Source organism: Pristiophorus japonicus, chromosome 3 (assembly GCF_044704955.1).
Source record: "Pristiophorus japonicus isolate sPriJap1 chromosome 3, sPriJap1.hap1, whole genome shotgun sequence".
NCBI classification, from domain to species: domain Eukaryota; kingdom Metazoa; phylum Chordata; class Chondrichthyes; family Pristiophoridae; genus Pristiophorus; species Pristiophorus japonicus.
The window spans coordinates 192068569-192093484 of record NC_091979.1 but is presented as its reverse complement, the minus strand read 5'-3'; the positions used below and the strand labels follow the sequence as shown (position 1 = coordinate 192093484).

Genomic DNA, 24916 nt, shown 5'->3' with positions numbered 1-24916 from the left:
AACACACCAGAGGCCTCGTAATCTCCTGCAAGAGGCAAGAAAATCCTAATGCTGAACAAAACATGTTCCAAGACATCAGCCACCATGAGATGCTCCTCCCCGGTGTCCCTCCAACCTTCCCTAAACTGTGGTATAACTAAGAGTTCATCAAGCTCCTATTTAAACGCTCGCAATAAATACCTATTCACGGTGACCTGCTCCGAAGGTTGAGGACCTCAGCAACAAGAAAAGCTGCCTGGCCTCTCACTGAGTGCTAAGCTCGGGTAACTTACACACAGGTCCTCCTGGCCCTCACTGACCGATCTAACTCAACTAGTCCATACCGTAGACCAAGTCCAATCCTTTATTTTGGAGACCTCAATTCAAATCTCTTCACAGCCTGTGCTATTCTAAAGTACTCTAAGCCTGTCGTGGTTGCTATGGACCTTTAAGCTTGCTGTTCGTCTCCTTTGAACCTTTTCCAGGACTTCACAATTCACCCAACACGTGAGGTGACCAGAACTGGAATTCATAGAATCATACAGCACAGAAGGCGGCCATTTGGCCCATCCTGCCTGTGCCGGCTCTTTGAAAGAGCTGTCCAATTAATTCTACTCCCATGTCTTTTCCTCATAGCCCTGCAAAATTCTTCCTTTTCAAGTATATATCCAATTCCCTTTTGAAAGTTACTCTTGAATCTGCTTCCACCACCCTCTCAGGCAGTGCCTTCCAGATCATAACAACTCGCTGGGTAAAAACAAGCCTCATTTCCCCTCTGGTTCATCTCCCCTCTGTATCTTAAATCTGTGTCCACTGGTTACTGATCCTCTTGCCACTGGAAACAGTTTCTCCCTATCAAAACCCCTCAAAATTTTGAGCACTATTAAATCTTCCCTTAACCTTCTCTACTCTGGGAGAACAATCCCAGCTTCTCCAGTCCCCCCATTAGAGATGTGGATTTGAAGGTCTTTCCTTTTTGACAGCTGGAAGAGCCCAAAAGGTGCAAGGAGGTCTTGGAGTCTGAACCCATTTTCTAGTTGGCGTGGCCCCATGACTCAAAAATTCACACAAATTGGCATTATCTCGGATAAATTGTTTTCCCTGAACCTCCTTGCTTGGGTCTGGCTGTCTGTAAAAGAGCAGTGATTGGGCACGCTGGATTTTAGCATTCTGTGTCGCTGGAGTGGTTTCAATGATCTGACCTCTGGTGGGTTCCGAGTTTCATCTGTTCCAAGCTTGTGTTTCTAATGTTATTCTTTTGTTTTCAGGGTGATAAAGGAGATCCGGGTGAAAAGGTAGAGTATAGTCAGAATGTTTCTTGAACTTTCATTTTCATAGAATCACACAGCACTGAAGTAGACCATATGGCCCATTGTATTTGTGCCAGCTATTTGAAATACTTATCCATCTCTTCTTTCCCCATAGCCCTGAAACTTTCTTCTTTTCAAGTATTTATCCAATTCCCTATTAAAAGCTATTATTGAATCTGCTTCCACCTCCTTCAGGCAGCACATTCCAGATCATAACTTGCTGTGTAAAAAAAAAATGTCCTCATCTCCCCACTGTTCTTTTGCCAACTACCTTACATCTGTGTCCTCTGGTTACTGACTCTTCTGCACTGGAAACAGTTTATCCCTATCTATCAAAATTCTTTATTTTTGAGCCAGTTTGATGGTGACAGACGCCCTTCCAAAGGCATCACCGAGATTCCAGAACCTACTACCAAGGGGTCGGACTCATTGTCTGTTCCGGCTAACAGACTGAATGAGTCTGACCCTTCCGACACTTTGCGTCATTGGAAAGGTTGGTTTACAAGTTAGTTCCTCCCCATTTCACCTGGGAACAGCCCTGTGAGCCCTTAACCCCCTCAGATTAATATGAAATCCAGCTCTGCGGGTTTTATTACAGTACCAGCTTTTCCTCACTTCCCAGCCGCATGGCTCAGAATGAACAAATGGGTGTTGACTTGTTGCTTGGTGTTATCCTTGCGGATTCAAAGTCAGACCATGAGCCACTTTCCGTGTGTATGCCTGAATCCAGGACCTTGCTTAGGTAATCTTCAGCTTATCCAAAACTCAGCAGCCTGTGTCCTAACTTGTACCAAGTCCTCATCACCCATCACCCCTGTGCTCACTGACGTACATTGGCTCCCGGTTAAGCAAAGCCTTGATTTTAAACTTCTCATCCTGGTTTTCTGATCTCTCCACGGATTCGTCCCTCCCTATCGCTGTAATCACCTTCAGCCCCACAATTCCCTGAGATCTCTGCGTTCCTCAAATTCTGGCATCTTGAGCATCCCTACTTTCCATTGCTCCACCATTAGTGACCGTGCCTTTAGCTGTCCAGGCTCTAAGCTCTGGAACTCCCTCCCTAAACCTCTCCACCTCTCTTCCTCCTTTAAGACGCTCCTTAAAACCTACCTCTTTGATCAAGCTTTTGGTCACCTGTCCCAATATCATCTTATGTGGCTCAGTGAAGTGCTTTGGGTCATTTTTACTATAGTTAAAGATGCTATATAAATGCAAGTTGAAGTACAAAATCTGCCAATAATGATGTTCCTTAAGTTTTACTTATTTCTTCCCCTCCTCCATTAGGGCACAGCTGGATTTGGATATCGTGGCCCTAAAGGGGAGAAAGGAACTCAGGGCATTCCAGGTGTTCCGGGACCTCCTGGTCCTTCTGCAACAGTGGTGGAGCGCGGTGACGGAGTTGTTGTGGAGCAGACCATTGGTGTGCAAGGACCACCTGGGCAGCCGGGATCACCGGGCCTTCCTGGGAGAGATGGGGAGCCTGTGAGTAGCAAAAGATATAATGGTTTCACCAGAGTATCCCGGCGCGGCAGTATAATCTGGTCGCTTGCAGTGTGAGCCTTTATTGTAGTAATAATAATGCCCGACATTGTTACTGGACCTCATTGGTCCCAAAAATGACATAGAACTTACAGCACAAAAACAGGCCAGTTGGTCTATCGCAGAGTTTATGTTCCACACGAGCTAACCCCCTCCCTACTTCAGCTCACACTATCAGCGTAACCTTCTATTCCTTTCTCCCTCATGTGTTTATCTAACTTCCCCTTAAAGGCATCAGTATTCACCTCAACCACTCTCTGTGGTAGCAAGTTCCACATTCTAACCACTCTCAGGATAAAGAAGTTGCTCCTGAATTTTCTACAGGATTTATTAGTGACGATCTTATACTTAGGGCCCCTACTTCTGGTTTCCCCACAAGTGGAAACATCTTCTCTACGCCTACCCTATTAAACCCTTTCACAATCTTCAAGACTTTTATTAGTTCGTCACTCAGCCTTCTCTTTGAGGGAGAAAACAGCCCTAGCCTGTTCAATCTTTCCTGATAGTTATAATCTCTCGGTTCTGCGATCATCCTTGTAAATATTTGTTGCAGCTTCACCAGTCCTTCTATATCCTTTTTTTGTAATACGGAGGCTAGACCTGCTCACAGTGGTCTAAGTGTGATCTAACCAAGTTCGGAATAAGTTTAAAAGACGTCCCTGCTTTTCAGTTCTGTTCCTTACGGCCTTTCTCGTGTAGTCTTTCGTCATTTTGGTGAGCGTCTACCTGAATGGCTGCAGTCTAGGCCTGGACTCTGAGGTGCGGAGCCCCGACCTTGTGCTGCAGATTTCTGAGTGGGGCTGGGGCCTGGGGGTGGGTGCGGAGCCTGTGCCTGCAATCCCCTCAACCACAGGCGTCAAGGTATGAGCTGGCGGTGGGGCCAGGTTGCCAACCCTGGTTGGAGGTTTCGTTACAGGACGTCCTGTCTCCCACTGCCCCGCCCTCAAGCTCCCACCATCTGTTACCCATCACATTCATCCTCATGGCATGCCAACTGAAAAGTGAACAGACTCTTCCTAACTCAACTGAATGATTCCTGACAGTCAACCCGCATTTTTCCCCACCAATTCCTAGATTATGACTAATAAACAATAGTGTTCACAGAAAAGGCAAAGAAACTCACAATTCTGTTTATTGTTCATGATATTTCTCCCGGGTTGCTCACAGCAGTATCTTGGAGATTAATCTTCAATTCCTGGAGACTCCAGGATAATCCTGGAGGGTTGGCAACCCTACTGTGGGGATCTCCCTGTGTTAGGAGCTCCCCCTCCCACCCCCGACTCCTGGACCTCAGCATAAGGTCGGTAGGGGTTTGTCTGCTGAGATCAGACGCACCTCATTGATGACCAACGGAAGTAGGGTCCACCTGGGGAACCGGCAGCCCCCACTGGAGAGCGTAGCCCCTCCGTTATGTTGGTAGCCATTGCTGTGTGAAGTAGGGAACCTCCTCCCTGACCCCCGGAGGCCCCAGAAAGGAATTCTGAGGCTTCTTTGGTGATGCTGGCTGGCAAGGTGCTGGGAGTACTCCCCGCTCTTCTTCGAATAATGCCACAGGAGCTTCGAGGTCCATCTGAGCCAGCAGAACAGGCAACCGGGACCTCGGGCAGGCATCTCACCCGAACCATGATGCCTCTGACCTTGCAGAACCCCCTTAGTATCTCACGCTGGAGTGGACGTCTAGAGTACGAGTCCTAACCCGGTGCGGAGCTTGATTGGCCCGACTGAGGAGAGTGTGGCCAAACTGACATGAGCTCAAGAAGCAGTAACAATGTGTTGAAGGAGCCCAATGCCTCATCTAAAGGGGCTATTGCGCGTTGACACCAATGGTAGAACCTTCACATGGAACAAACGTTCATTTCAATATCTGTTTTATCTAGTTTGTTCTATAAGAACATTTTTACAGGACAGTTCCATTCAAGAAACCATTTCTTCTTTGGACCTGAATTGGCTCAAGGGGCTGAGTGGCCTCCTGCTGTTCCTATGTCATCAGCATCTGGAGATGTGTGTATCTGCAGGCAATGGCACACACCTCATCTGCCTTTTGTCTAAGTCTCCATTTGAACGGGCCTTTATTGAAGAAGATCGTAAATGTCCAGTAGATTTAAGGCGTCTCTTAACACTGGTGTGATGACATGTGTTCTCCTTACAGGGTGATCCTGGTGAAGATGGGAAAGCGGTGAGTGACTCATTTTTTTAATATATGTACTATTGATGACTCAAGTGCCATGAGTGTCCTAAATGGCTTTCAGTCACTGAGGTTCATAGGAGAAGGGAGCAGAGCCATTAAAGATTACTGCTCAGACCTGTCAATCCTGTGCCAGGGCTGTCCTCCACAAGAGCCACCTATTTTAATCCACTCTCCTGTTTGCTCCCCATTTCTTTTGCAATCCTTTTCAAGCCAGTGCCAATTCCTTTCTAAAAGGGTCCCTAATTCAACAACCGTTTGTGGCAGTGAATTCCACACTGGAAATCGCGCTCTGTGTTAAGAATCTTTTTCAAACCACCCCATTGATTTTTGCGTGTTTATCTTTCTCGTTACATTTCACTGACCAGTGGAAACAATCTATTGCTACTTTCCTCATCATGACCCGTTGTGATTCCTCTGTCAGATCACTCTTCAATTTGTTTTGGCTCCAATGGGAAAAAAACTCTTAACTCTTCAAGTCTCTTCATAACTGCATAGCATTACGTAGAATTTACAGCACAGGAACAAGACATTCGGCCCAACTGTTCTATGTCGGTGTTTATGCTCCACACGAGCCTCCTCCCACCCCTCTTCATCTGACCCCATCAACATACTGTTATATATGCAGACTACAGATATACTCTATGTAGTCACTGTATAGTTGCATAAGATGAAGACTTGTTACCTGATGTACTATCAATAAGATTTGCACTGTGTATATACTATGCAGGCACCACTAGAGGGTGAGGGTCACCTGTATTGGTATGCAGGGTCCAGTATAAAAGGCTACTCACCATGCTTGTGCCTCACTCTGGAGTTCCAAATAAAGGACCAAGGTCACTACAGTTTGAGTACAACACATTGACTCGTGGAGTCATTCATAAGCACATTACAGACATAACAACTGGCGACGAGAATACAGACTTTCTCGCGATTATGGCTACCTTTGGCACACTAAAAGACTTTGCAGAGGGTGATGATTGGGATGCCTTCACGGAAAGGCTTGAGCAATATTTTGTGGCAAATGACCTGACAGGGGAGACGGACAGATTGGCGGAGAAGCGCAAGGTTATACTCCTGACCAGTTGTGGGCCCGAGGTCTACCGCCTCATCAGGGACTTGCTGGCACCCACGAAGGCCAAGGATAAGACATACGATGAGCTGACTGAACTAATTCGCGACCAACTAAAACCAAAAGAGAGCATCCTCACGGCCAGGCACAGATTCTACACTCACTGCAGACTTGAGAGCCAGGAGATTACAAAATATGCTGCCGACATCAGGAGACTTGCGGCACTGTGTGATTTTGGCACACACCTCAACGAAGCATTGCGAGACATCTTCATTATGGGAATTGGCCACGAGGGCCTCCTTCACAAGCTATTATCTGCCGACACCACAGTAAACCTGCAGAAGGCCATCAGCATCAGTCAGGCGTTCATGACCTCGACCTGCAGCACCAAGCAAATTATTCATCCTGTGGACTCAAATCCGGCAAGTACTGTACACAGAATGGTGCCTTTCACAGGCAAGACTACAGAACGTGGCTCTGCCCAGGGCAGAGAGCACAGACCTCAGGATTCCAGAACTCAGAGTCCGTCGAGGGGTGCTAATCGAGTAGCACCATGCTGGCGTTGCGGAGGAAACCATAGAGCTCACCAGTGTCGGTTTGCTGAGTACGTATGCAAAGCCTGTAACACAAAGGACCACCTCCAGCGTATGTGTAAAAGAAATACGACTCACCGTCTAGCAGAGGAATTGGTTGATGATAATTTGGCCAGAGAGGCAGCTCAGCCCCAAGAAGAAGTGTATGGTACCTGCACTAACAATTGTCCTCCAGTGAAGATGGAAGTCGAGATAAACCAGTCTTCATGGAAGTGGACACGGGAGCGAGCCAGTCAGTGATTAGCCAGGATGCCTTTGAGAGGCTATGGAACAAAAAACGACCCGAGCTGGTTCCAGTACAGGAAAAGTTGTGCACCTACACCTAGGAGCTGATCCCAATCCTTGGTGGTGCGGATGTAAGTGTAATCCATAATGGCGTGGTGCACAAGTTACCTCTGTGGATTGTTACAGGTGATGGTCCAATGCTACTCGGAAGAAGGTAGATGGAGAAGATCCAGTGGAAATGGGAAGACCTCTTCACTCCAGCAGTCGATGTCCCTCATGCTCAGAGGCAGAGCAAAACCTCACCTTCGCTTGGGCCAGGCACCAGAGAACAGACCAGCGCAGCACCTGAGGCACAGACCGTCCATCATGACTGCATGGCAGTGATCCAACTGGAACGACCTAAAAGTACCTTCCTGGCTCCAGTGGCAGAACTCCTGGGGAGGAAGATCGAATTCACAGGCATTCTTCCAGCTTTTGTGGCAGAATCACGGAAGAGAAGGATCAAGGCAGTCGACCTCGAAGACAGAGGCAAGATGGTGTCCCTGCTGCAGCGAGGTGCAGCGTTGCTGAAAAAAATGATGGCCGTGGCCATATCACGAGGTGCAACACTGAGGGACCAACACGTGGTGTCTAACAAAGGATTTGATTGGGGGAAAGCCAGCAAGGTTCTCTTAAAAGAGACCTGCAACCAACTAAACTTAAAGAGACATTGTATGCATGGCAATCAATGTAACAAACAGATTGTGAACAAAATGTTGTTGCGAGATGTCGGTACCAGTCCTAATGTAAAGAACAAAATGTTGCGAGATGTCGGGAATAGAGTGTCCCCAAAAGTAGCAAGCGAGCGAATTCAGGAGGGTAAAGGCGCTGATCCTGATGCGCTGCCCCAGGTCTATCCCACGCTGCAGGCACTTGATGGAACTATTCATCACGGACCCGGCACCAATACACGCAGTCGGCCGCCGTTGCCCACCACCCGGGTGGAGACGGCGCAGCCCCCAGACCCAGTCGCTACCTCGGCCATGTCAAGGAGCAAAAGTTCAGAACCAATGAGTTCCCCAAACTGGACCTGGAACAGCCAGGTTCCCAACACCGTTAGAGAGCAGGCAGAAGATTCTGCAGCCCTCAAAGGAAGACAGGGAGGCCACACACTTCTGTGGCTCTTCCCACCACTAGGCAATGACAAAAGCCCTGAGTCCTGGCTAGCTGAGCGAACCAAGCCCACCCCACTAGCAGGGGACGCAGCGCCGCTATCAAATGACTAGGACCCTGTTCAGTTGTTCTGGAATCTGTGTCCTCACATACCTGTACTGCTACCTCAGTACTGACCATGACTGAACCATGAATGCAATCTACCCAATCCTGGCGCACGACTGCAAAACGTAACGAATGTAAGTCACTGAACCAAGGTGTCACGATACAAACTGTAACTTCCTTTCTTTGTATTTGCACTGTGTCTGTTCCTGTATGTTAATGTAATGGGCCTGCTGCATGATCTAGATGTGTGGGGGGGTGGGGGAATGGATGTGTGTAGCCATGGACACACACATGGATCACACCCAGAACTCATTGGAACCTCCACTGCATCATCGAAACATCCAAACTGGTAAACACTATCCAACGTTGTGGCAAAAGGACTTGGGGGTTAACAGGGAGAGAGCCAAGCCAAAGCACAGCCAAGGTGCAAGGGCTATTGGCACTTAAGTCTGGGCAGAGCTAAGCCAGAGCACATAGTGCAAAGGTACTCGGCACAAAGGACTTGGGGGAGAGTGATGTTAAATATGTAGACTATAGTTATACTCTCTGTGTAGTCACTGTATAGTTGCATAACATGGAGACTTGTTACCTGATGTCCTATCAATAAGGTTTACACTGTGCATATACTATGCTGGCACCACTAGAGGGTGCAATTGGTGGAGACCGGGATTTCCTGCCCCTGTGGCAGAGGCTGTCCACCAGAGGGCACTGCGGTGGGAGAGCTTAGGGTCATCTGCATAGTATAAAAGGCTGCTCACCATGCTTGTGCCTCACTCTGGAATTACGAATAAAGGACCAAGGTCACTATCGTTTGAGTACAATACATTGCCTCGTGGAGTCATTCATAAATGCATTACAGACATAACATATACGTTTCTATTCCTTTCTCCCTTATGTACTTATCTAGCTTCCCATTAAATGCATGTATGCTATTCACCTCAAATACTCCCTGTTGTAGCATGTTCCACATTCTCACCACTCTCTGGGTAAAGAGGTTTCTGCTGAATTCTTTATTGGATTTATCAATGACTATCTTATGTTTATGGCTCCAATTTTTGTATCCCCCACAAGTGTAAACATCTTCTCTACATCTACCCTATTGAACCACCACTTTATGGGCTCAAAATTGGCCCATCTGTTTTTTTCGGTGCACTCACCAGAGATGAGCCGACTTTGTGAGCTGAAAACGGCGCCGAAAAGATGTCTCTAGATTCTGGCCGCTCTGTGGCCTCTCCCATGGCGTGGTCTGTCAATTAGGAGGCGGAGCTAGGACGCTGCGTGAAAAACAGTGCCGGCAGCTCTCTGCATGCACACTGGAGGTTTCGCGCATGCGCAGTAGCTCCTGCCCCCAGCCTCTGTGTGCGCGCTGCCGCCCCTATCCCAGGCCGAGTGGCCTCATGACACGCGCTGGGCTAGAACTACGTTCGCTGGCGTTGTCAGAGAGAGGGAGAGAGTCAGTCAGAGAGAGAGAGAGAGTCAGAAAGAGAGTCAGTGAAATACCCGTGGAAGTAGAGGTTCCATGTCTCCTTTGGCAGGTTGGCAGTTTATCTTGGAAGTCATTTTCTGCTTGGATGTCAGTGGCCTGTGCTCTCCCCGTCGTCCCACACCTATCCCCGGCCGAGTGGCCTCCCGCACCGGCCGGCCCGCTGACTTCCTGGGCCGAGTTTTGATAGGAAGTTAGGACTTAGTTTTATTTTTTATTTCTTCTTGAAAGTTTTTATGCTTCTTGAATGTTGTTGTACTTTGTTTAGTGCTTTGCAAGGTCCTCTCCGCTTCCCTTCCCGCCTCTATCTCTGGCCGAATGGTCTGCGATGTACCTACCTGCGCTGATTTCTTAACTCTCCGCAAGGGTTTTCTGTGCGGCCACATACGCTGGCCTAAGTATTAGCTGATCAAAGTGGCCAAAATGGGTGTAGGTAGCTGGTAACGCTCCCTTTTGAAAAAAAAACAAAATTAAAAAAAATCCTATCTAAATCACTTACACTGGCACAAATTGAATGTGCAGAATGGGGATTTTTAAAATATTCCAGAAAAATCAAGTTGCTCCAAAAAAAACGGAGTAACTCCTGGCCAATTTTGAGCCCTATAACTTTAAAGACCTCTATTAGGTCACCCCTCGGCCTTCTTTTTTTTATATATAGGGAAAAGAGCCCCAGCCTGTTCAATCTAAGCTTAGTGGATCAACATTGCACCTTTTTGCTTGATTTATATCCTTTCTATGATGGAGTGCCCCAAAACTGCATACAGTACTTCCAACTGCAGTCAAACGAAGGTCGAGCATAAGTTCAACTGTACCTCCTTGCTTTTGTATTCTATGCCTGTAGCTGCACAAACAAGGTTTTGTCGTCCTTTTTTATAGTCTTATCTAGTTGCACTGGTACCTTTAAAATAAAGAAATAATTTGCATTTATATACTGCCTTTCACAACCTCAGGACGTTCTAAAGCACTCAACAGCCAGTGAAGTACTTTTGAAGTGTAGTCACTGTAGTAATGTAGGAAACCCAGCTGCCAATTTGTGCACAGCAAGGTCTCAGAAACAAATGTGATAATGACCTTCATTTCAGTGATGTTGGTTGAGGGATAAATATTGGCCAGGACTTCGGGGAGAACTCATCTGCTCTTCATTGAATAGTGTCATGGGATCTTTTGCATCCACTTGAGGAGAGCAGGCAGGGCCTCAGTTTAACATCACATCTGAAAGACGGCACCTCCAACAGTGGAATACTTCCTCACAGTTAGTGTCCAAGGCGGAATTAAGATAAAGATCAACCATGATCTAATTGAATGGGAGACTAGGCTCGAGAGGCTGAATGGCCTCCTCTTATTCCCATGTTCCAGTACTGCACTTGATCATCAGCTTAGATTATTTTAATTTTTGTAAATGTTTTCCTTTGCAAGCTCCACAGGCACTGTTTTTAACCTGGATCATATGTGAACACTGGCAAGGGGAGGGTTCAGTGTAATTGTTTTTTGTTCTTCCTTCCATTGTCTAGGGTGAGGTTGGTCCTCAGGGCTTTCCCGGAACCCCTGGTGACCCTGGATCCAAAGGAGAGAAGGTAAGTCTCCAATAAGATTACCTTTACTGTTACTGTCTTTTGTCTGGATTTCGTAGCTGTTGTGCACTATGTTGTAGGGAGGAAGATTTGGATAACTTTGGAGGGACTGAATATTAAAATAAGTAATATTTTAAACTCAAGATTTCCTTGAATATAGAAAATTAAAAGGTGATCTAATTGAGGTGTTTTAGATAATTAAAGGAGTTGATAGGGTAGAGAGAGAGAAACTATTTCCTCTGGTGGGGGTGCAGAACAAGGGGACATGTGCTGGAATTCTTTGAGGATATAACGAACAGGTTGGATAAAGGGGAACCGGTAGATGTGGTGTATTTGGATTTCCAGAAGGCATTTGACAAGGTGCCACATAAAAGGTTGCTGCACAAGATAAAAGTTCACGGGGTTGGGGATAATATATTAGCATGGATAGAGGATTGGCTAACTAAAAGAGAACAGAGAGTCAGGATAAATGGTTCATTCTCTGGTTGGCAACCAGTAACTAGTGGGGTGCCGCAGGGATCAGTGCTGGGACCCCAACTATTTACAATCTATATTAACGACTTGGAAGAAGGGACTGAGTGTAACGTAGCCAAGTTTGCTGTCGATAAAAAGATGGGAGGAAAAGCAATGTGTGAGGAGGACACAAAAAGTACATGGACAGGCTAAATGAATGGGCAAAAATTTGGCAGATGGAGTATAATGTTGGAAAGTGTGAGATCATGCACTTTGGCAGAAAAAAATCAAAGAGCAAGTTATTATTTAAATGGAGAAAAATTGCAAAGTGCTGCAGTACAGCTGGACCTGGGGGTACTTGTGCATGAAACACAAAAGGATAGTAGGCAGGTACAGCAAGTGATCAGGAAGGCCAATGGAATTTTGGCCTTTATTGCAAAGAGGATGGAATATAAAAGCAGGGAAGTCTTGCTACAGCTATATAAGGTATCGGTGAAGCCACACCTGGAATAATGCATACAGTTTTGGTTTCCATATTTATGAAAGATTATACTTGCTGTGGAGGCAGTTCAGAGAAGGTTCACTAGGTTGATCCCGGGGATGAGGGGGTTGACTTATGAAGAAAGGTTGAGTAGGTTGGGCCTCTACTCATTGGAATTCAGAAGAATGAGAGGTGATCTTATCGAAACATATAAGATTATGAGGGGGCTTGACAAGATGGATGCAGAGAGGATGTTTCCACTGATAGGGGAGACTAGAACTAGAGGGCATGATCTTAGAATAAGGGCCACCCATTTAAAACTGAGATGAGGAGAAATTTCCTCTGAGGGTTGTAAATCTGTGGAATTTGCTGCCTCAGAGAGCTGTGGAAGCTGGGACATTGAATAAATTTAAGACAGAAATAGACAGTTTCTTAAATGATAAGGGGATAAGGGGTTATGGGGAGCAGGCAGGGAAGTGGAGCTGAGTCCATGATCAGATCAGCCATGATCTTATTGAATGGCGGAGCAGGCAGAACCATATAGCCCACTCCTGTTCCTATTTCTTATAACCTTAAAATTAGAGCTAGGCCGTACAGGGGTGATGTCAGGAAGCACCTTTCCACACAAAAGGTAGTGGAAATCTGGAACTCTCTCCCTAAAAAGCATTTTAAGCTGGGGGTCAATTGAAAATTTGAAAACTGAGATTGATTGACTTTTGTTAGGTAAGGGTATTAAGGGATATGGAATCAAAGCGGATAATGGAGTTGATATACAGATCAGCCATGATCTAATTGAATGGCGGAACAGGCTTGAGGGACTGAATGGCCTACTTCTGTTCCTATGTTCCTACTAAAGAAAATGCCTATCTTGGGAAGAGATGTACATTATCTCTCCAGTGGACTACATGCATCTTGCACTGTGCTGCCTTCTCCCCCCTGTCTGATTTATTGGAGACAAATGAGGAGTATTGGCAGCCTGAAGCACAAGACCATCAGCTGATGGGCACAAGGCCAGTGCTTCAAGTCAGAATAATGCAGGATGATGTTGCATGTTTGTGATACGTGGTTAATCTGTCTGGTCCTCTTGGTGGGTGGACTTCTGGTACACACGGAGTCAGACCATGTCAGATTGTGTACAGGCCTAAACCATTTACTTTCATATCCTCTACAGGGTGATCGAGGGATTGGAGTTGAAGGACCAAGAGGACCACCTGGACCTCCAGGTCCATCAACTGTGCACAACAAAATGGACAAACTAGTAAGTTAATTTTGTCACATAGTTAAAGAAAGACTTGATTTATTTAGCGCCTTTCATAACCTCAGGATGTCTCAAAGCAATTTACAATCAATGGAGTACTTTTCAACGGTAGTCACTGTTGTGATGTAGGAAATGTGGCAGCCAATTTTTGCACAGCAAGATCCCACAAACAGTAATGTGATAATGACCAGATAATCTGTTTTTAAATGATAGTTGAGGGATAAATATTGGCCAGAACTCCCTTGCTCTTCTTCGAAAAAGTGCCACAGGATCTTTTACACCCACCTGAGAGGATAGGCTTAACGACTTGGCTTAACGTCTCATCCAAAATATGGAACCTCCGACAGTGCAGCAATCCCTCAGCATTGCACTGGGTGTGACAGCCTAAGTTTTGTGCTCAATTCTCTGGAGTAGGACTTGAACCCACAACCTTTGATTCAGATGAGTATGCTAGCCACTGAGCCACAGCTGAGAAACGCAGCAAAGCTGCAAACCCTTGCTCTCCAACACATTATTGTTAAAAACAGTGGTCCTCTTGAGTGGCTTTCCACTCCATTTTGAGGCACATTCAAGCTAGTTTCTTTGTGACCAGATATTAAAATCTACATCTATATTTTATGTTGGCTGTCAATCCTGGGTTAAAATCCACCGACGAGACCAGTCAGTTAATGACCATTTTACATGCTCGTTCTGCCCATTCTCAGACGTTGTTTCAGTCAAATGTAAATCACACCTGAGGGGGGATTTATATCTTGGCTTTAAGTTGTTAAGTTGTTTTTTAATGAGCTGTCTGAGCACAGAATGCTGAAGGTCACCATCAAGGAGTCACAAGAGTCCATCAAGCCACAGAGGCATGTTTCTCTCCTGCAACACCCTGGTGTAACGAGTACCTGCCCCACAAATTGTGTGAGAAGATGATTTTTGGGAGAGAATGAATGATAGCACAAGTCAGGTCACAACAGTCCATACCCTTCGCCCTTTTAATTCTGTCTCCTTGATACAGAACTTGACTGCTGTGTACTTGTATATGTTTACTGGAGAAAATAAACTGCCACCAGTACAGCAGCAATTAATCCCAGTATTTCTTCACAGAAAGCCCTTCAAACCTTACAGGTTTCCTTTGCCACATGCAGTTACTTCTCAGCTCTGCTTATCCCTCATATATTGCAACCATCTTCTGACCACAGTGATTAATGTCAAACCGCGGCCTTGAGTAAATCCCTAGTAAGAATGCTGCCTATTCTTGTTTCCTAGACCTTTATTGATATGGAAGGTTCCGGATTTGAAGGCGACCTAGGAAACCTTCGGGTAGGTGCATTGTTTTGAAGTTAAAAACACGGTTTGGGATTGTGTTGTGCGATCTTAAGAGATGACACTCCCAAATGCTGAGCAAGGGAGATCTATTAACATGGAAATGAACTTGAGCAGCAGAAATAAGGTTCCTTGTGTCTGAGGCAGATAATCTTCCACAGCACCCAAAAGGGGTATTTTATCCAACAGAGATGGAGCTCTAAAGGAACACTAGATTTTTGATGTCGCTAAGGAGCTGGCTCCTAAGAAAGAGACAATAGCAACAACAACTTGTATTTATATAGCACTTTTAATGCATTGAAATGTCCCGAGGCACTTCACAGGAGTATTATGAGACAAATAATTTGACACTAAGCCTCATAAGGAGAAATTAGGGCAGCTGACCAAAAGCTTGGTCAAAGAGATAGGTTTTAAGGTGCGTCTTGAAGAAGGAAAGAGGTAGAGAGGCGGCGAGGTTTAGGGAGTGAATTCCAGAGCTTAGGGCCTAGGCAACTGAAGGCACGGCCTCCAATGGTTGAGCGATTATAATCAGGAATGCTCAAGAGGGCAGAAATAGAGGAGTGCAGATATCTCGATGGGGGAGGGGGCGCGGGCAGGGTTGTGGGGCTGAAGGAGATTACAGAGATAGGGCGGGCAAGGCCATGGAGGGATTTGAAAACAAGAATGAGAATTTTGAAATCGAGGTGTTGCTTAACCAGGAGCCAATATAGGTCAGCGAGCACAGGGGTGATGGACAAAGTACTTGAATTTAGATACTACCTTTGGTGTCCTCAGGAATCCCCCAATGATTCACTGCTAATGAATTACTTTCAAAGTGTTGTAATGTAGGAACCGCCAGAGCCAATATACGCACAGCAAGGTCCTACAAAAAACAATGAGACAAATGACTAGAAAATAGGGTTTGGTAATTTTGGGCAGATCCTATTGATGAGGGAGTCCAGGATTGTGGATTAATTCACCAGCTTTATGTTAAAAAATGTAATGCTTTCTGTGTGTTAATGGGCTTTAAATCACTAGACCTTTTCAAGGGTCTTACCTAACCTGCACCCCCCCACCTCACACACCATCCATACTGATTAGTGAAATGAGCACGTGAATCTGAAGACAGAAAAATTAATTCTATGTTTTTCTTCCAGGGACTGCCTGGGCCACCTGGACCGCCAGGTATCCCTGGCCTCCCTGGTCGGCCTGGAATGTTTGGTACAAATAATACAGGGGCACCTGGACCACCAGGCTTGCCTGGCTCTTCAGGAGCAGATGGGAGACCTGGTATACCTGGGCCAATGGGACCTCCGGTAAGTGAAGAATCTATCACACCGATTCTATAGCAATGGCCACCATGTTATTCAACTAAACATAGGCAGCATTCTGAATTAAAAGTCTCACTTAATTCCAAATTTTGTTTAAAGGGAATTCATAGACATTTCTGGCTTACAAACCAAAGATTCCAGTACAACAACAATAACTTGCATTTCTATAGCAGAGTGATTATTTGCAACAGTTTTTTGTATGTTCTTCTGCTCATGCGCGTCCTGGACTCCGCCTCCCGACCTGCTACGCATAGGCACGCCCACCCTGGACTCCACCCCCCTCCCCGCCTCCATCCCCATGCATGTGCAGACTCGAACCCGAAACCGGACGTGGAGCCTGTATCAAGCCCGGAAGTGCAATGCTGTCGCCAACCACATTGCTTTGCTAATTTAGACTTTTGCTGAAAAAAAAATCGCTCTGATTATCTACACAAACATTTTCATAGCCTGCTGTGAAAGAGAAAAAAATCAGAGGTAGTGAGAGACTGGGGGGGAAGAGAGAAGGGATGTGGGAGAGGGGATCAGAGAGGCGAGAGAGAGGGAACCCAGGGAAGATAGATCACATTCCAACCCCACCCTCTTTATACCGACACCCGATTTCTCGGAAAGCTGCATGTGTGACAAGGGACATCATTGGAGTGGATGAAATCCAGAAGTCATGCCACTGTCACTATTCACTTCATACCCAATAAACCTGTTAACAATCCGTGACCCACACAATACCCCATCTATGGCGTGGGTGCGAGGGGGGAGGGGGGGTAAGGTCAGGAACTTGGGCTGGGATGGGGCAAGAACTTGGGCAGGCTATTTTAGAACTGGTCCTGTGTAATGAGACAGGATTAATAAACAATCTCCTCGTAAAGGATCCCCTCGGTTTGAGTGATCATGGTACGATTCAAATTCAGATGGAGGGTGAGAAAGTTGGATCTCTAACCAGCGTACTAAGCTTAAATAAAGGGGACTATGAAGGTATGAGGGCAGAGTTGGCTAAAGTGGACTGGGAAAATAGATTAAAGTGTAGGACAGTTGATGAACAGTGGTGTAAATTTAAGGAAATATTTCACAACACTCAAGAAAAATATAATCCAGTGAGGAGGAAAGGCTGTAAGAGAAAAGATAGCCATCCGTGGCTAACTAAAGAAATAAAGGACGGTATCCAATTAAAAACAAGGGCATTCAAAGTGGCCAAAACTAGCGGGAGGACAAAAGACTGGGAAGCTTTTAAAAGGCAGCAAAGAATGACTAAAAAAAGATTAAGAAAGGGAAGATAGACTATGAAAGTAAACTAGCACAAAATATAAAAACAAGAGTTTCTATAGGTATAGAAAAATGAAAAGAGTGGCTAAAGTAAATGTTGGTCCCTTAGAGGACGAGAGCGGGGACTTAGTAATGGGGAACATGGAGATGGCAGAAACTCTGAACAAATATTTTGTATCAGTCTTTACAGTAGAGGACACTAACAATATAGTGGATAGCCAAGGAGCTATGGGATTGGGGAGGGGAGGGGGGTGAACTTAACACAATCACAATCATTAAGGAGATGATATTCAGTAAGATAATGGGACTAAAGGCGGATAAATCCCCTGGACCTGATGGCTTACATCCTATGGTCTTAAGAGAAGTAGCGGCAGGGATTGTGGATGCATTGGTTGTAATTTACCAACATTCCCTGGATTCTGGGGAGGTCCCAGCAGATTAGAAAACTGCAAATGGAATGCCCCTATTTAAAAAATGAGGCAGACAGAAATCAGGAAACTATAGACCAGTTAGCCTAACATCTGTGGTTGGGAAAATGTTGGAGTCCATTATTAAAGAAGCAGTAACAGGACATTTGGAAAAACATAATTCAGTCAGGCAGAGTCAGCGTGGATTTATGAAGGGGAAGTCATGTTTGACAAATTTTCTGCAATTCTTTGAGGATGTAATGAAGAGAGTGGATAAAGGGGAACCAGTAGATGTGGTGTATTTGGACGTCCAGAAGGCATTTGACAAGGTGCCAATAAAAGGTTACTGCACAAGATAACAGTTCACAGGGTTGAGGGTAATATATTAGCATGGATAGAGGATTGGCTAACTAACAGAAAACAGAGAGTCAGGATAAATGGTTCATTCTCTGATTGACAACCAGTAACTAGTGGGGTGCCACCGGGATCAGTGCTGGGACCCCAACTATTTACAATCTATATTAACGACTTGGAAGAAGGGACTGAGTGTAACGTAGCCAAGTTTGCTGATGATACAAAGATGGGAGGAAAAGCAATGTGTGAGGAGGACACAAAAAATCTGCAAAAGGACAGACAGGCTAAATGAGTGGGCAAAAATTTGGCAGATGGAGTATAATGTTGGAAAGTGTGAGGTCATGCACTTTGGCAGAAAAAAAATCAAAGAGCAAGTTATTATTTAAATGGAGAAAGATTACAAAGTGCTGCAGTACAGCGGGACCTGGGGGTATTTGTGTATGAAACACAAAAGGTTAGTATGCAGGCACAGCAAGTAATCAGGAAGGCCAATGGAATCTTAGCCTTTATTGCAAAGGGGATGGAGTATAAAAGCAGGGAAGTCTTGCTATAGCTATACAGGGTATTGGTGAGGCCACACCTGGAATACTGCGTGCAGTTTTGGTTTCCATATTTACGAAAGGATCATCATAGGCGGTCCATCGAACGAGGATGACTTGCTTCCACAAGAGTTCACAGATGTTTCAATGAAGGACCCGATGTTCCAGTCCTGAACTCCAATTGAGGGGGTGGAAGATGCCTGTGTGTGGATTTTTTTAACATGTGGTGACCGTTGCACATCAGCCACGAAAGGATATACTTGCTTTGGAGGTAGTTCAGTGAAGGTTCACTAGGTTGATCTCGGGGATGAGGGGTTTGACTTATGAGGAAAGGTTGAGTAGTTTGGGCCTCGACTCATTGGAATTCAGAAGAATGAGAGGTGATCTTATCGAACCGTATAAGATTATGAGGGGGTTTGAAGATTATGAGGGGGTTTGAGAAGGTGGATGCAGAGAGGACGTTTCCACTGATGGGAGAGACTAGAACTAGAGGGCATGATCTTAGAATAAGAGGCCGTCCATTTAAAACAGATAAGGAGAAATTTCTTCAGAGGTTTGTAAATCTGTGGAATATGCTGCCTGAGAGCTGTGGAAGATGGGACATTGAATAAATTTTAGACAGAATTAGACAGTTTCTTAAACGATAAGGGGATAAGGGGTTATGGGGAGCAGGCAGGGAAGTGGATCTGAGTCCATGATCAGATCAGCCAAAATCTTATTGAATGGCGGAGCAGGCTCGAGGGGCCAGATGGCCTACTCCTGTTCCTATTTCTTATATCCCTATGTTCTTATATGGGGCATGAACTTGGGTTGATATGGGGCTGGGGGATAGGGCAGGAATTTTGGCAGGGGCGGAGGGGGCTGGGTGGTCTTAACCTGTGAGAGTGAGCTCTCATGTCTGGAGTCAGCAGTCAGAATGGCTCGAATTACACTTTGCAAAGTCACTGCTGATTACTCTGAAGGGTTGTTCTAATTACACATTCCAGAGAAACTGCTGGGTGTGTCTTTTCCTCCAAGGGGACCAATCAGCAATCAGGTCATGTGATCAAGGGGACATAATCACAGCATTTTTCTGTTGCAAATAAACATGTCCTTTATATAGCACCTTTAATACAGTGAAACGTCCCAAGGTGCTTCATAGGACCATTATCAGACAAAATTTGACACCAAGCCACAAGGAATTACTAGGACAGGTGACCAACAGCTTGGTCAAAGAAGTAGGTTTTAATAAGGGTCTTAAAAGAGGAAAGAGAGATAGAGGTTAGGTGAGGAATTCCAGAGCTTAGGTCCTAGACGGCTGAAGGCACAGCCACCGATGGTAAGTTGGAGGAAATCGGGGATGCACAAGAGGCCAAATTTGGAGCAATGTAGAGATCTAAGAGGGTTGTAGACCTGCAAAAGGTTACAGAAATAGAGAGGGGCAAGACCATGGAGGGATTTGAACACCCTCGGATAAGAATTTTAAATTGAAGGTGTTAGGGGACTGGGAGCCAATGTGAGCACAGGGTTGATGGGTGAACAGGACTTGGTGTGAGTTAGGATACAGGTGGGTAGAGTTTTGGAGGAGCTGACTTTTGCAGGGGGTGGAAAGTGGGAGGCCATCTAGGAGAGCTTTGGAATAGTACAAAAACAGTGGTCATTCTCTACCTCCTCACCACAAAATATCTTTGGAAAAAAACGAGTGAAAATATTAAAATTGTCCACTCAACGGCAATTTTAAAGTTAGTGAAAGTTATAGTGCAGCCTTGTTGTGGCTGCTATCTCAGATGACTCTTTTCCTAAGGAAGTTTTGCCTTATCCGTTTTGATATAAAGCACATTTTAAAGCCTCACCACCATGTGTCATTTGGTAATTTGTCTCCCTCCCTTCAACGCCCCCCTCACTCATTGAAATTCTTTTTCTTGTGGCATTCAGTAATTTTCCTCGAATGTCTGACTAGTCTCCATAGTGATGCATTTTTCTCTTTCCCCTATTTCTTGCAGGGACATGCTGGCTCATCCGGACAAGGTGGCCAACCAGGATCGCCAGGGGAGAAAGGAATGACAGTAGGTCACCACGGTTAGATAGTGACTTGAAGTATTGTATGGCTTTGTTCCTGTTGTGTTTACTGATGAACTGTGTCTTGTACTTTCAGGGCGAGCCTGGTGGGTTGGGTCTCCCAGGAGCTGTGGGGTCTACGGTAAGGCCAACACCTCCTTATTACTAGGCCACACTTTACGGCCCCGTACATTCAGTTGATAGCTTGTGGCCGTAGGTTTGGACAGCAGAAGGCCACAATCTTCAGTCAGTATTACTACAATGCTGTGCAGCCACCTCACACAATGAGGGGGTCTGTCAACGAGGGAAGGTATCTGTAGTCTGGTTTCTCGTTGATTAGAAAAGCTTACATAGAATGTATAACACAGAAACAGGCCATCGACCGAACTGCTCCACACGAGCCTCATCCCAACTCAATTTTTCCCACCCTATGTATATCTGTCTATTCCTTTCTCTGTCATGTACTTATCTAGCTTGCCCTTAAATGCATTCATGCTATTTGCTTCAACACAGTGACAGCTATGGCTCAGTTGGTAGCACCAAGAGGGCAGACGGGGCCTCAGTTTAACATCTCACCTGAAAGACGGCATCTCTGACAATGCAGCACTTGCTCAGTACTGTGCCATGAGTATCAGCCTGGATTTCATGCTCAAGCCTCTGGAGTGGGACTTGAACCCACAACCTTCTGACTCAGAGGCGAGAGTGCTACCCCCCCGAGGCACGGCTGACGTGAGGTGAGGAGGTTAAATATAAAAAAGATAACAATGGGCAGCATTTTAGCAGGAAGGCTGGATTACGGCCAGGAAACCCAGGACAGGGGGTTTCAGTTAGGCCCTGCTGGATTACGGCCAGAAGCTTGAGCATGAAATCCAGGCTGATACTCATGGCACAGTACTGAGCAAGCGCTGCATTGTCAGAGATGCCGTCTTTCAGGTGAGATGTTAAACTGAGGCCCCGTCTGCCCTCTTGGTGCTACCAACTGAGCCATAGCTGTCACTGTGTTGAAGCAAATAGCATGAATGCATTTAAGGGCAAGCTAGATAAGTACATGACGGAGAAAGGAATAGACAGCGGGGCCTGATTAGCATTTTATTCTTTGTTTTCCCAAACCCCGCAGCCAGCCAGATTGAGAGGGTGGGTAGGCCTGCCTCACCCGGGGAGCAGAGAGGAAGGAGGGAGGGATCAGCGGGGTTCCGGGGGGAGTGGGGTGTGGGGACATGGTGCAGGGAGCCACCACCGGAGGGAAAATTTTGGGGGGTGGTAGGAAGGACGGGTTCATTGGGCGGGTGATTCGGGGGCCAGGGAACAGAAAGCCAGAGGGGGGATTGCAGATCGGAGGCCTCATGGGGGTGGTTTGGAGGCCTCGTGGGGTCGGGTGGGGGGGGGCGGGGAAAGAGATTGGAAGGGTCGGGCTATCGCCTCACATGGAGTTGGTGAAGCAGGGACGCTGAATCCAACAGGTAAGTGGAAAGGCACTTACCTCCTGGATCCAGCAGTCCTTGTCTTCTGTTAGCTGGTGGTTTCTCGAGGCCCAGGAAACCCAGCCGCCCAGAGCTACATTTTAAATAAGAACATAAGAACATAAAAAATAAGAGCAGGAGTAGACCAAACGGCCCCTCGAGCCTGCTCCACCATTTAATACGATCTTGGCTGATCCGATCATGGACTGAGGTCCACTTTCTTGCCTGCTCCCTATAACCCCTTATCGGTTAAGAAACTGTCTATCTCTGTTTTAAATTTATTCAATGTCCCAGCTTCCACAGCTCTCTCAGGCAGTGAATTCCACAGATCCACTACCCTCTGAGAAAATAAATTTCCCCTCATCTCAGTTTTAAATGGGCGGCCTCTTATTCTAAGATTATGCCCTCTAGTTCTAGTCTCCCCCATCAGTGGAAACATTCTCTCTGCATCCACCTTGTCAAGCCCTTTCATAATCTTATACGTTTCAATAAGATCACCTCAATCTTCTGAATTCCAATGAGTAGAGGCCCAACCTACTCAACCGTTCCTCATGTCAACCCCCTCATCTCCGGAATCAACCTAGTGAACCTTCTCTGAACTGCCTCCAAAGCAAGTATATTCTTTTGTAAATATGGAAACCAAAACTGCACGCAGTATTCCAGGTGTGGCCTCACCAATACCCTGTAGAACTATAGCAAGACTTCCCTGCTTTTATACTCTATCCCCTTTGCAATAAAGCCAAGATTCCATTGGCCTTCCTGAAAATTTGCTGTACCTGCATACTATCCTTTTGTGTTTCATGCACAAGTGCCCCCTGTACTGCAGCATTTTGCAATCTTTCTCCATTTAAATAATTACTTGCTCTTTGATTTTTTTTCTGCCAAAGTGCATGACCTCACACTTTCCAACATTATACTCCTTCTGCCAAATTTTTGCCCACTCACTTATCCTGTCTATATCCTTTTGCAGATTTTTTGTGTCCTCCTCACACATTGCTTTTCCTCCCATCTTTGTATCATCAGCAAATTTGGCTACGTTACACTCAGTCCCTTCTTCCAAGTCGTTAATATAGATTGTAAATAATTGGGGTCCCTGCAGCACCCTACTAGTTACTGATTGCTAACCAGAGAATGAACCATTTATCCTGACTCTGTTTTCTCAACATTTTCCCAACCACAGATGTTAGGCTAACTGGTCTATAGTTTCCTGCTTTTTGTCTGCCTCCTTTTTTAAATAGAGGCGTTACATTTACAGTTTTCCAATCTGCTGGGACCTCCCCAGAATCCAGGGAATTTTAGATGAAATTGGAGATTCAAAATGAGGCATTATAATATTTAAAGTGCCAATCCGTCTCCTGCGAGCTGGCTGGTTGCACATACCCCCATCCGGCCTTCGTTAACCGTAACTGGACTGTCAATCATTGCTACGAATCTTCCTCTCGCCACACCTGGGAAATAGTACCTTCGTAAGAGTGTGACCCTTACTGAACAATCTACACCTGATCACATGCTGCAGTTGACATGTCTTTCCTCTTTGTGTACTTCTCTTTCTTCCATTCAGAGCTTATGCTATCTTGTTCCTCCTTAGCTTTTGAAGCTTCTCACTTTCTACATCACTCCCTCCCCATTTGGATGCTGAGAGGTATTAGAAAGGGCGTTTCCATCTGGCTGTGCTGCATGTGGACTAACCGAGGTTCTTGGTTGTGTTATGTTGGTTGGCTACTAAGCAAAGGTAAAATGATTCGAATGCAGACGAGGAAAGTTGGAATTTGCCTGCTAAATCCGGTTCATAAAATCATACCGGGTCTTCACAATCAAAACCAAATTAAAGGTCCAACCCATCGAATGCAAACCTAGTGCAATGGGAGTTGCTTACTTCATTCAGGAGCAGTAATTCTCAGGGGTCAAGGTGGTTTTAGCTTCAACTTCAGATTAAATATGGACTGTTACAAAGTAAACCCTGGCCATATGTTGCATACCATTTGAGTTGTGTTCCATAAATTGAACCCTACAACAGAGCTGTAACCCCCCCCCCCCCCCCCCCCCCCCCCCCTGCTGTTTGTGAAGCTTGTGGTACAGATGGTGTATGTAGCATTTGTTGAAGCCTTCACTCATCTTGAGCACCCGTGTGAGGTGGTTAAACTTCTTCCTGCAGTGGGTGTGGGATCTGAGGACCACAGTACTGCCCATGACACGGTGTGCCACCTCTTTCCACATAGTCCGGCAGACTTGTAACGAGAGCATCCTGCCAGTTGCCAGGTACAGTACTGCCCACCTTCTCTCCACCACTGAAACCAATGCCTCCGAAGCTTCATGGCAAAACCTCCGGGCTCTCTCCCTGGGGTGGCAATCTGCCATCAACATTTGTAAATAAATGCTCCTTCTCCTTCTCCTTCTCCTTCTCCTTCTCCTTCTCCTTCTCCTTCTCCTTCTCCTTCTCCTTCTCCTTCTCCTTCTGATGGTTCTTGCAGCAGCTGCACAGCCAGTAATGCTGAGGATGAGTTGCTGTAGCGTCAATGAACCTTCCCTTTAAGTAGGGAAAAAGCATGTGGCAATCTTTACTTGTGTTTAGACTGCCCCAGATATTGGTCCAGCTTTTCAGTGTAACGCCAATGAGCTTGAGTTTTTAGACTAGAATCATGACTGCAATCATTTTAGTGAGGAGTAAGCACGAATTTTGCATGCAGTCTAGCTGATTTTCAGGTGGTGCTACTTAACCATTGTTAGTCTAAACTCTGCCCATTTCTTGGCTACAATGAATTTCTAGCCCAATAGTCTCTTAACATAATCAAAGCATCTTCAGAAGATGGTGATTTTGCTCATCGTGCCTGTGTC

General features: G+C 45.8%; 1 protein-coding gene across 4 annotated transcripts in view; it reads left to right on the top strand.

Annotated features, from left to right (window-relative positions):
• The window catches only part of col18a1a (collagen type XVIII alpha 1 chain a), a 468959-nt gene that overhangs the window by 321318 nt on the left and 122725 nt on the right, over positions 1–24916 (top strand). For all 4 annotated transcript variants that reach the window (XM_070876137.1, XM_070876138.1, XM_070876136.1 and 1 more), the window contains 9 exons: positions 1248–1274; positions 2574–2771; positions 4978–5004; positions 11155–11217; positions 13320–13406; positions 14661–14714; positions 15854–16012; positions 20567–20629; positions 20719–20763. In XM_070876137.1, the coding sequence (XP_070732238.1) occupies positions 1248–1274; positions 2574–2771; positions 4978–5004; positions 11155–11217; positions 13320–13406; positions 14661–14714; positions 15854–16012; positions 20567–20629; positions 20719–20763 (723 nt within the window). The remainder of the gene's footprint in view (positions 1–1247; positions 1275–2573; positions 2772–4977; positions 5005–11154; positions 11218–13319; positions 13407–14660; positions 14715–15853; positions 16013–20566; positions 20630–20718; positions 20764–24916) is intronic.